Genomic DNA, 12,631 nt, shown 5'->3' on the forward strand with positions numbered 1-12,631 from the left:
GAGCTACACACATCTTCCATCCCATGCATGTCCTACCTGGAGGCCCCATAGGTTTGAGTTTGCGAGCTTTCAAGGGTTTCACACACACACACAAAGGGGAAAGAACCAAAATTTTTTAAAAGAACGGGATAAGAAAAAGAAAATGAAAAAAAAAAGTCGAGGGAAGTGGGGAAACAACAGAATAAAGAAAATTAGCCCATAGCTCAGTCCTGTCCCAATGCCCTGCAAGGAGCATGGAGCTCGGGGCAGGGCCAGGCAAGGGCTCAGGGCTCCAGAGGAGCCTGGGGTGGGTGCTGAAGGAGGGATGGCAAGGCCATCTTTGTCCCAGCAACGCGCTGCCAGAACTGATGCAGGCAGAGTGCTGTGTGGGCTACCTGACCATTGCTGGTTGTCAGATCCCTGAGGATGACCCCAGCCCAGGAGTCCTGGCAGAGCTCTGTGCCCATGCCACCTAGAGATGACTCAGATGGATAGAAACAGGTGGGATGAAGTGCTCTGACACAGGAAATGAAGCTGGTCCAGCCTCTTTTCCCTCAGTTCAGGGTAAGGGACAGCTCCAACCTCACACCTTCATCTAAGCTCAAGCTTTGTGTACTCAAGCCAGTGCTGCCTCCTGTCTTCCGAGCAGCGGCCCACATGCCAGCTGGCACTGTTCACTAGTGGCCCCTAGAAAGGCACTTCCTGACATCTTCCTGCTGTCTAGATTCTCCTAGGGTATCCTGTGCTGTTTTGCTGAGGATGCCCGGGCCCCCTGGACAACATGGTGACTTTCCTCTAGACTCCCACTGTAGTCTAGGTTATCCCCTACACACACACACACACACACACACACACACACACACACACACACACACACACACACACTCACGCACACCATAGTTGACTTGGTCTTTTCTGGAGAACACAGCCACCACTACCCTTCTTGAGCCTTGGACTACTGAGGCTTCTGGCATTGCAGCACTAAGGCCATCACTCATCTGATGGGACAGCTGGGAGTGGGGATCACAACACAATGTTCCCAAGAGAGGAGTGGAAAGCAAAGGACAGGTACAAGAGTAAGAAATAAAAGCCACAGCACTGTAAAGCAAAGAACAAAATCAATACTGAGAAATAAACCACACAGAATCCTTTGTGGAAAAATACATACACTTGAAAAAAAAAAGAAATAAAAATCAATGGGGTGAAGAACAAATGGAAATCAAAAAGCAAACCACCGTGCAGGGTGGTGAGGCGAGGCCTGGCGCAGTACCTGTACATGGGGACAGTGACTGTGCGTTCGTAGTACTGCCACGTGGAGTGCAGGTCGGTGCGGGAGAGGTTAGTAGCATAGAATCTCCAAGCAGACTGTAGTGGAAAGAGGTGAGATTGTTGTGGCTGGGCTGAGGCTGCCCCTCTCCAGGGACCTCACCAACACAAAACTGCAGCCCCCATGCCTGTCCTCACCCCACAGCCTCAGCTTAACCTTGTGGGACAGAAGCTGGTGCGGTATGGGAGATACTCTGGCTCTGGCTCACAGTGATCTCCTTCCTTTCTGTCTTTCTTGACATCAAGTGGGTGACTTCATTGCCCTCCCCAGTCCAAACAAGACCTAATGCCAATCCCATGAGACCTGGGAAGGGAGGTAAGGCTAGGATGTAACTCCTTCCTACAGGCAATGTGGCCCAGGCTCAGTCTTTCTCACTCACTCAGGTTTCTTTCCATTCCCTATACATGTTTTTTTTATATATATATGCAATATAATCCACACAACATAAAATCCATCATTTTGACTACTTTAAAGTACAAACAGCATCGTGTGACCATGGCCACTATCTATCCATAGCTTCTCACCCTTAGAAAGGCATGCCCATACGTAGATTCCATTCCAACCTCCTCCCAGGCTCTGGCAGCAGCAGTATTTTAGTCTCTACAGATTTGACTATTTTGGAAATTTCCTATCCATGGAATCTCATGCTTATGGGGGTCTGCCTGTTAGTCCCTTGCACGGAGGGAAAGGCCCTCAAAGCTGACCTGAACCTCAGGTGCATCCCTTTCCTGACTTATTAACACTCGGTTGTATAGATATGTCACACACATTTTGATCATCCGCCAATGAACCTAGCTATCCCGTATTTTGGTTGTTATGTACAGAGCACGATGAACACAGAGGGTCTTGGTTGAACACCTGTTTTGGGTTCTAACAAAGGAGTGAACATGTGGGTAAGGTAACAATTCTCTGGGTCACTTTCTTTTCTGGTTTTTTTTTTTTCTTTTTTTGGTGCTGAGGGTAGAATCCAGGGCCTTGCACATGTGAGACAGGCCCTCTACCAGAGAGCCCAGCTCTGATTACTGTTCTCTGAGTGGTCACTGCACCATACAGTCCCTCAGTGAGTGTGAAGGCCCAGCGCCACCAAGTCCTCACCAACACTTACTTTCCATTTTTTACTTTTTAATCATTCCAGTGAGTATGAAGCGGCATCTCATAATTTTATCTTCATTTTTCTAATAATATAGCATCTTTTCACAAGCTCATGGCCAATTGTGTCTCTTCTTAGAAAAATGTCTATTTTTCCAAGTCCCCCAAACCCTCTGGGTTGTTTATCTTTTTGTGATTGAGTTTTTGAGGTCCTTTATATATTCTGGATATTAACTTCATTTCCAAACTTTTCTCCCATTCTACGGTTTGCCTTTTCACTCTTGAATGTCCTTTCAGGCACAAGTTTTTAATTTTGATGTTCTCCAATTTTTCTTTTGTTACTTGTGCTTTTGGAGTCATATATAAAAGATAAAAACAATAAATCTTGCTTACTTCTAAAGAGTTTAATAGTTTTAACTCTTTTATTTAAGGCAAGGCCTCACTAGATATCCCAGCCTAGCCTCAAACTCAAGATCTCCTCTCCTCAGCCTCCAGGGTTCTAGGATTACAAGTAAGCACCACAAAGCCTGGCCAAATATCATTAAAAAAAATCTCCAAAAAGGGCATAATGACACATGTCTATTATACAGAACTTAGGAGGCTGAAGCAAGAGTATCACATGCATTTGAGGCTGACCTCTGTCACAAACAAGCAAAACAACAATAACAATAGCAAAACAGGACTCCAGTTGTCCCATACCAGGTATCAAAACAGTTCTCACCTGCAATCAGTCTACACATGGGCTAACTCATGCACACACTGTTCTGCTGGTGTAACTGTCCTTATGTGAGACCTACACTGTTTTGATTACTACAGCTTTGTAATAAATTTAAAATCACAAAGTGTGAGTCCCATACTTTGTTCTCCTGCGTCAGTACTCTCCTGGATATTCAGAGACCATTGTAATTCCTCAGACAACTTAGGATTGGCTTTTCTGTTTTTGCAAAACGCTGTGGAGGGCACTGGACTTATGAAATGTGCACTGAACCTGTATATCAATGTTTGGGAAGAACATTTTAACGAGATTAAGTCTTCTAGTCCATGAACATGAGACGACTTACTTTGGTCTCCATCAATATTTCAGTAACATCAACATGGAGTCCAGGCTGGACAGGCTGACTTCTACAGAATGGAGATGCTTTGAGGGCACAGGAGGCCCTGGTACCTCCTCTGAGACTCCCCTCGAAGCATTTTTCTGGTTGGTAGCCAGAATCATACCCAGGTGATAGGCCTCATGAAAAACCAGTCCTTCTACCCTTGCACTATGGGGTTCTGGGGGCACTGATAACCAAATCTTTGACCCACAAGCATGCAGGAAGGTCAGCTTCGCTCAGAGGAAGGACCTTTTGATCAACTACTCTGTCACAGTGCCTTCATCCTGTGGCCATGCATCATAAATGGGTTGGAGATGTCTTGAAGCTCTAGGAACCATCTTGAAGTCCACAGTGGGGAAAACTGTGCAGGCAAGGCAGAGAGATTGCTTTGTCCTAATAAGGACACTTCATCCACAAGTGTCTTCTGTCACTTGTGGGTGAAGCAGGGACAGCATATGCTGTTGCTCTTTGGTGGCACTTCTGACTTTTAGAAGATTCACAGTCTGCTGTTGAATGGCCTTTGAGAAGAGTGTATGGGGGTGATACTCAATTTATGCTGTCTCCTGTTAAACCTTTTGTCTCCATGGACATGCAGTCATTTTCTTTTTCAAATGGGCATTCTGTTCTTTGTTTTTTGCAATTACAAAACAATAGCCATGTGTTTTGTGGTGAAAGCTATGTAATACATACACAAAAGGAGGCTGGACCCAAGGTCGAGACTGTGAAGGCCACATCTTTTAAAAAGAAAGACGGATACAGGGCCAGATTCAGCTGGCAGGAAATCCTGGCCAGCTCTAGGGTCCAGCAGGAATCTATGTCTTCTTGTATGCATGTTCAGATGGCATCCACATCCCACCTGCCCCTAAATGGTAAGAGCAGCTGGATAAGCTCAGGGAAGGAAGGCACAGTGTCCACAGGTTGAACAGCTAGGTTGAAGTAGCACAGATGTGGCTCAAGAACCCCTTGCTGCCAGATTGTCAACCTCTCTAAGCTGTGGGTCTCACAGCTGCAGAATGGATGTGATGAGATCCCTACCTCACAGAGCACTGGAGGTGACCATATGTATAGTTACTGGGACAGTATGGCCTGAGCCAAGTGCCTACTGAGGGCAGGACCACCCAGCATCACTACCATGAGTCATTGGGTGTAACTTCAGGTATCTGAACTGTTCTCATGCTCAACACAATCTTGTCTTCCAAACATGGGCCATGACCTGCCTATCCATAGACATGGAAAAGCCTGATACAGCCACTGCCAATGCCAAGATCTTGATGGGCTCCCTTCTAGGTAAGGTGGAATCAGAACAGGGGTTGGTCCCTAGCAGGGACCAAGGCTCACCTGGATCAGACCTGCCGCAGGGTTCCGCCGCTTCTCAAAGTGCTTTTGCCGATGCTGCTCTTGGACTTTCAGAGCGAAGCCAGATCCCAAAATGCCCTGCAAGTCACTGAGGTCAGACCACATCCCTGGACCATGCCCCTCCTTACCCTTGCCTACAATGCTTGTGTTTCATAGGTGCTGCATTCTTGGAATTCCCTGGTACTTCATCACCTAGATATCAGGCTGGGGGAATCTCTGGCTAGCAGAAGGCAGTGCTTTCTGATCTCAAAGAGGAGCCCTTCTAAGCTGTTCTGTTCACAAGGCAGCTGCAGCCAGCTGCCCTCTGCCATCCCCAGTGCAGCAGTAGGTACACCCATCCTATTCTGTGTAAGGTGAATGAGGACCCCACTGTCTAGGGTCATTCAGATGGGATAACTATAGAAGTCAACAGAGCTATGTCAAAAGGCCCATCTGAAGATACTAGGAGTCTGCCTACTAAGGCTACAGGCATCTAAATTAGGGCAACCTCACTCTGGCTGGTCTGGTATAGGGCCTCTCTAGTGACTGTGAACCCCACAGGGACCTACTCCTGTCCAAGATCCTCACAGTTCACAGGTGGCCTGTGGTCAAGTCTTGCAGGGAGCCTCTGAGTCACCCCCTAACATCCCTGGGGCAGGAAGGGGCACAGGACTCACTGCAGGAAGAGCGAAGAACGAGACACCAATGAGGGTAAACGTCGCTGCCAACAGTCTCCCATTCCAGGTCTGAGGGTACTTGTCCCCGTAGCCAATGGTTGTCAGGGTGATCTGAGGAGCAGGGGGCTGTGGTCACTTGGGCAGGCTGGCAATGGCCTACCAGAGGCCTATAATCCCAGACCAGATGTCCCTGCTCAGTCTTGGGAAGCTCACTCAAGTCGTGTGCCTGCATCTTTGGGGGCAGCTGGACACTGATGGGCACTCAGACTTGGGCTGGACAGACAAGAGGGTCACCCTTGTTACAGCACCCATACTAGGGCAAAGCAAGGCCGGGATCAGCACAGGCTGTCCTTTATCCTCCAATCCCACCACACCCCAATCTCTCTTCATTCTCAAGAAGGCTCCCCTAGTTAACACTTGGGGTTGGTGGACCAAGCAAGGACAGCAGCTTCCACCCAGGTGAGTTGCTGTCATATCTAGCCCCTGCTCTGTGCTCACAAGTAGGGGTCACCAGTGAACTGGTGTGTACCCACCAAGTCAGGGGACAAGAGCAAGAAAGTGCAAGGATGCCAGGGTCCACGGAGGGTAAGGAGTCAGCAGAGGCCAAGCAGAGTAGGGTTCAGGGATGATGGGGGGGGGGGGGCGGTCTAGGAGAAGACCTGGCCCAGAAGGGGAGGAGGCCAGTGGTGGCAGGTAGGAGGTGGCCAAGAAGACAAATGGTTAATAGTGAGGGGGCTGCATTTTAGGAACCAGTAGATATTTTAAAATCCAAGGATTACTTTGAAACAATAAAGATAAAATGTTTGCTTCACTTCTGAAAGAGGAGGCCCGAGGTCCAAGAAAATTCTGAAGAGAATGGGCTGTACCACTCTCAGGTCCCCTGGGCACCAAGCTGACTCCTTCTGCTCCGCCCCTATCACAACTCTGCATTGCCACTTACCTCTCAGTCTTAACTCACTCCACTCCCAACAGCCCTGCCTCTTCCCAAGAGGGCACAGGACTCCAGGCCTGTGGCCATCAGTAAGATCATTAATAAACTGCCCTGTGTTTCATCCCAGGGGAAGCTGTATGATCCTCTCCCAGTGACTGCAAGCACAGCACCTGTCCAGATCACCACCTCATGGCTTTTCAGGTGACATCAACCTCTGCCCTGAGCCTTCAAGGAGTCCAGAGCATTGGTGGCGGAGGGGCTAGAAGAAACTGATTTCTATCTAGGGTAGGTGTCAGGGCTAGGGTGGTCTTCAGAAAACAGGGATCTAGAAAGCTTGTCATCCATACCCTCTCCAAGCAGAAGTTCAATGGTGTCTAAGAGGCCCTTCTGAAAAGGGGCAATGACAGAGGACTTCTGGGGTATCCTAGGCAGTCAAGCATGGGGAGCCTTGGGCACAAAGGCCAGATGAGGCTCTAGCATTTGGGCAGCAGCAAGTCTTGGAGGACTCAGGGCCACTGTCAGCAGGCTGCTGACCACCTAAAAAAAGCCCCAGAGAATCAGGGCCTGTGGTTTCCATTTGCAGTGTGTGCGCGCGCACACGAGAGAGAGTGTGTGTGTGAGTGTGTGTGTGTGTGTGTATGTGTATATGTGTGTGTGAGTGTGTGTGTATGTGTGTGTATGTGTGTGTGAGTGTGTGTGTGAGTGTGTGTGTGAGTGTGTGTGTGTATGTGTGTGTGAGTGTGTGTGTATGTGTGTGTGAGTGTGTGAGTGTGTGTATGTGTGTGTATGTGTGTGTGAGTGTGTGTGTGTGTGTATGTGTGTGTGAGTGTGTGTGTGTGTGTGTGTGTGTGTGTGTGTGTGTGTGTGTGTGGTCATGCCAAGCTTTTACATGAGTGCTGGAGATCCAAACTGAAAGTCCCACGCCACTGAACGTCTTCCCTTCGTCCTCTCCCTTGTCCCTCATGTGAAAGGCAGGACTGCCTGGAGGTTGGAGACCAGAAGCAAGTGGCCTGGGATGGTGGTGATTGGCCACCCTTCCACTGCTCCAAAGTTGTGAGTGTCATTCATACTCTTGAGCTAGGGAGCCCCAGGATGGACCTATCCTGGTCACTACTCTCAGAACCCTAATATTCCCCCACCCCAATCTTTCTCCTCCACAGTCCAGTGCCAAGTGGGGGCTGCAGGCAGGTGATGGGGAGAAAGGAACCCATTCTGTCCCCTATCACATCTACCAACACAATAACCACATCAACCTCAGCTGTCATCTCCATATGCTGTCATGTCTATAGCCAGCCACCAGGTGGCCACCGAGAGACATGCCCACCCAGGTTAGCCTCAGGGCTGTTAGGTTTCTCCTCCAGGTCCCCAGGGGCAAGGCATATCCTCAGGACAGCAGTACCAACAGGGTGTGGGGGAGGAAGTGACCATGACCAGGACTTACCAGGCCCCACCAGAGTGCATCTGCATAGGTGTCAAAGTGGTCATTCTCACCCTTCTCGGCCAAGTACACCAGAAACGAGGCCAGGATGAGGCAGAGGAAGCCAATGTACCAGGCAGTCACCAGCTCCTGCGAAGGCAAGAGGCCATATCGTTGTCCCACTCAGGCCAGCCTGGACAGTGTCAAGCATGGGAGCCCTGCCCTGAACTGTGAATCTCAAGGGCTTTGGAGGATGGGATCCCCTCGCGATGCTAACAAGGTACGACTAGAGTAGAGACTGGTCAGGGTTGGCAACAGGGCTTGTCCTGAACATTCAAGCGTGACTGCTGGCTGTTCAGCACAACTCTTTCAAGTGACTATTTTAGACCTGGGAGCAGAGCATCCAACAGCTCAGTAAACACCCTGCCCATGGCTGCAGAGCACATACCCAAGCCAGGAACTGTGGTTTCAGCACTGTTTGGATACTGTGGAGATATTCCCCAATGGGGGTGCAGGTCTCAACAGGTATATACTCAGTTCCCAACACCGAAGGAAGGAGAGCGACCAGGCCTCAGGAGCTCAACTTCCCCAGGTCCCAGTGCCTGCTCCCACACCACCATGGCCAACAAAAAGAAAAGGGGCCCAGGCAGGATAGAGAGCGTTTGACTCAGTGAGCCCTCATGTGCCCAGAGACCCCATAGTACAACCTGGAAGAAATCAGGTCTTGGCCACTGAGGACTCCTTCAACATAGATGGTGTACCCACAGCCACCCCATGAGTACCCTGGTCAGCAGCCACCACAAGCCACAGCTTAAACAACCCCTAGGCAGGTGATTCAGGCAGAGTATCGATCCAGGCCCTCAGAACCAGGAAAGGAAATGCTCAGCTACAGGGGCTGCCAGCTCCAGGGAGGACTGCTCAGACCAGGGACAGAAAACAGCTTCTGGGGACAGGTGAGGAAGAAAGGGGGAGGTTCATTCATATCTTGTCTGGTCCCTGGCTAACATCCAGCTTAGAGCATCCTGGGACTGTGGAGCCAGGATAACCAGCATGCCCAGGGCTGGGCCAGGGCTCACCTTGCTGTGAGCATATACCACCGATCCCAGGAGCTTCCAGGTGCCGCCCCTCCGGTCCATACGGATCATCCGTAAGATTTGCAGGAACCTCAAGCTCCGAAGTGCAGATGTGGCAAAGACATTTCCCTGGGAGCCAGCAGCCAGCACAGCAATGGAGGCAATCAGCACCATGATATCTGTAGGAGACAGACACAGCTCACAGGGTCTCCTCCCTTGGGCCCCCAAAGGAGGGATCATGGCCCCTTAGACATGCAAGGTCATGCAGGGCCCTGGGAAGGGTGGTTTCCAGTGCCCAGCCTCCCTATCTGTGGTGTCCAGAGCAGACTGCCCAGCACTTTGTCCCTCCCAACATCTAGGCTCTATCAGCCATGGGTACCAACTCCAAGTCAGTGGTAAGAAGGAACTTCCCAAAGGCCCTACCCTCTCACTCAGCCCACTGTGGCCAAGACATAAGCAACTCCTGCCCCAAGCCCAACTCTGGTGGCCACGTTGACCAGGCCTCACCAATCACACAGAACGGCTTCCTGGCAAACTTGAGCCTGCCCCTCCAGCCTCGGTACCGGCAGCAGCAGCCTGCAGCCCAGATCCTCACAAAGTACTCAACGCCAAACACCACGATGGTCACGATTTCCTGGGAGGTGGGAGGAACACAGATGAGGATGCCACCAGGCCTTAGGAGGACTGCCTGTATACGACATGGGCAGTCTCAGGACAGAGATGGATAAAGCCCATGGCTCAAAGGCTAGAAATTAGAGCTGCAGGCTTAGCCCACAGGGCTCCAGCCCATGTCAGCCAGGACTGATCCCTTCTAGATACAGATCTCCCAGGGACTCACTGCTATTAGCAAGTCCCGGCCTATAGACCACCAAAGGAACTACCCTTCTTGCCTCCCTTCTGAGCTATATCTGACCTGTTTGAGCTGGAATAGGAGGCTCTGGTGTTAGTCTGCTGGGTGGTCACACTAACACCAGAACTGCGAGAGTTCCCAGGCACAGCAAAGGTCGAGCAGGTTCCTCTGGAATTGAGGAACTCCGGGGCAGTGGGCAAAGTGGGTGGAAGAGCATTCTAGTGGGATCATTCTCCTTGAAGGGCCACCTCCGTTACCAAGGGCAACAGAGAAATTACAGTGCTGTTTCCATGACGCCCACCCCCTGCCCCATCACAGGGTTTATGTGAGTGAGCATCACGGCCTCCCACCCCTTCACCCACATCTTTTGTGGAGCACCACACACTTCCAGTGGAGGCACCTGTGTCCTTAGACTCCAAAGAGCAGGGTGGAAAGTAGGTGGTAAGAGCTGCTTGATGCAATGTCACTTCTACTAGGGACTGGGAGGCTGGGAAGGGCCTTGAGGTCTACATAACAATGCCAGGAGCAACAGTGGCTGTGGATGCAAGAAAGCATTCTACTCTGGAGGAGACCCTGGATACAGAAGGCCTGACTTATTCAAACAATTGGGGTTAGGGACAGAACTGAAGGGGTCCAGGGGTTGAGAGGTAGACTGCTTCAGAGGTCTCACCACAGGATTAACCAGGGCTCTTTTCCAGCCGCCAGGCCTCTCCCCCATGCCCTGCCCACGTGTGCTGCTTACCAAGATGTAGAGGGCCCCCTCCGAGCTCTTCTCATACTCCTTGATGGTGGAAAATACAGAAAGCACAAGGCAGGAGAAGACCAAGAGAAACCTGCAGGAGGTGAGAGGCATGCAGTCAGCGGGCGAGCGGTCATCAGTGCAGTCTGTGACTACCAGCTGGCACACACTGGAGGGCCCTCGGAGAGCAGCAGGAAGAACACAGTCCACACTCCATTTCCTACTACCCAAGACTCCATAATCACACCAATTGCTGACCAGGCCCCTCCCTACCCTTGTGTATCTGGTTTGGGTCCTGACAGCCTCAGCTAATGCAAAAGCAGCAAAGAGAACCAACTTCACACTGCCTGCCCCACAGAAGGCAGACATTCATAGTTTTTCATGGAATGCAACACTTCCTCCCTAGGTTCAGAGGAAGAAAATGTCTCTTCCAACTAGGTCTGGGGCTGAACAAGAACTTCAGATCATCTTTCTAACCTTCCCTAACTGCCATAGTTTCTCCACTTCTCCTTAAGTTGAAGTGACTCCTGCTTGCCAGCCTACGCTTTCCGCTGTAATTATTCCTCTCTCCTTTACTACCTGACCCCTCCTGACCTACCTAAATTCTCTTGAAAGATCTCTGCCTCTTTCACGACTATGTGCATCCTCTGACAAGCTGTATACCTTCTCCCTTACCCTACCCCAGAGGACAAGTGCCTGTAGTCTTGCCACAGGAACCCAGCTTGTGGCCTTTGACAAGGGCACACCAAATGACCTAAACACATGATAGACAGCATAGCAAGAATACTGCCTGCTGAGGACCGCCACACCCAATCTCATCTGGGAGACTGGAATGGCTGCAGTTAAATCACAAGAGGCAGACTCCAGGGCCAGTGAGATGGCTCAGAAGGTAAAGACGCTTGCTGCCAAGCCTTGGAGCCCGAGTTTCATCCCCTAGACCTACATGGTAGAAGGAGGAAACTAACTCCCACAAATTGTCTTCTGATCTCCACATGTGCACCACGGGGGTGGGGGGAGAGGGAGAGAGAAAGAGAGAACTACAATAAAAAAAATTTAAACAGAAAATGGGAACACAAATGAGCCTCACAGGTGTGCACGGGAGGTGGCGTGTCAGGAGCCCACTTCTTAGGCAGCTTAAGTAATATTAACATTTTTTCTGCAGATGACAACCTGTCGCACAAAATAGGCACATCGAACATGTAGTCATCGGGTCCTGTGCATGGAAGATGCTTGGCCACAAGGCACTAAGAAGAACTTCACATCTATCTGAACCACAGGAGCTCTTGCTCAAAAAGTTTCTTGTGCCTGTTTCCACCTACTACCTTCAAAAGCCAGGCGTCCATCCACATGCCCAGCACACAATAATAGTGATGATGACTATAGCAACAGAGCTACCATGCTCCTGTTGGGCCTTAGAGTCCTCCTTTCACCATGGCCTCCACCTTTGGATAGCGGATGAGTCCAACAGGCCAGGTTCCTTCCACATAAATCTCCCTCTCAGCCTAATTGTGGGATTGGCCACTGTCCCCTCCTGTGCGTTCACTACTTCCCTCTTGCCATTCTTTGATATCCTCTACTGCAGGCCCATGGTGCTGTCCATGAGAACATGCCCCCTTGGGTAGTCACCTCCAGCCCAGACAGGTTGGGAGCACAGCCCAAAGGCCCTTGCAAACAGACCTCCAGGAAAACCAGAACTGTTAAGCACACAGAATTGTCCTCTCAAAGGAATGGACTTAAAATCTGCCCTTCCATCCAGAAAGCTAGGAATTAAAGGTGATTAGCAGCCTGGTGATCTGCATTATCTGTTGGGCCAGGCCATATCAAGCTCTCACAACCAGGACCAGAGATGTCTAAAAGACCAAATGGCCTCTATGCTATCTGTATGACTGAGACCAAGTCAGATCCTTCCTTAGGTCCTTAAGCTAATACAGGTAGTCTATCTCTAGAGTATATCTTCTTGGAAGAAATGACATGTACCCTGAGTTGAGTTTCAATGTAATTATTCTTCCTTGTGCACCAGGCATTATATTACACCAGGAAAGTTTTCCCCAAATTCTATTGTGTTTTAATATGTTGACAATATGGGGCTGGAGAGATGGCTCAGAAGTTAAGAGCACCGG

General features: G+C 50.2%; 1 protein-coding gene across 19 annotated transcripts in view; it reads right to left on the bottom strand.

The window, feature by feature from the left end:
- Positions 1–12,631, bottom strand: part of Kcnq2 (potassium voltage-gated channel subfamily Q member 2) — a 59,281-nt gene that overhangs the window by 28,425 nt on the left and 18,225 nt on the right. For 11 of the 19 annotated variants that reach the window (XR_013051005.1, XM_006994625.4, XM_042276961.2 and 8 more), the window contains exons 2-9: positions 10,515–10,605; positions 9,430–9,556; positions 8,926–9,101; positions 7,874–7,999; positions 5,502–5,612; positions 4,828–4,923; positions 1,250–1,344; positions 37–66 (exon numbers count right to left, since the gene is read on the bottom strand). Coding sequence is in view for 18 of the 19 variants with exons in the window: in XM_006994625.4 (XP_006994687.1) it covers positions 37–66; positions 1,250–1,344; positions 4,828–4,923; positions 5,502–5,612; positions 7,874–7,999; positions 8,926–9,101; positions 9,430–9,556; positions 10,515–10,605 (852 nt within the window). In the remaining variant the exon portion in view is untranslated. The remainder of the gene's footprint in view (positions 1–36; positions 67–1,249; positions 1,345–4,827; positions 4,924–5,501; positions 5,613–7,873; positions 8,000–8,925; positions 9,102–9,429; positions 9,557–10,514; positions 10,606–12,631) is intronic. The other 8 variants (XM_076571394.1, XM_015988087.3, XM_076571393.1 and 5 more) reach the window with 1 other exon arrangement.

Source organism: Peromyscus maniculatus, chromosome 4, assembly GCF_049852395.1.
Source record: "Peromyscus maniculatus bairdii isolate BWxNUB_F1_BW_parent chromosome 4, HU_Pman_BW_mat_3.1, whole genome shotgun sequence".
Classification (NCBI taxonomy): Eukaryota; Metazoa; Chordata; class Mammalia; order Rodentia; family Cricetidae; genus Peromyscus; species Peromyscus maniculatus.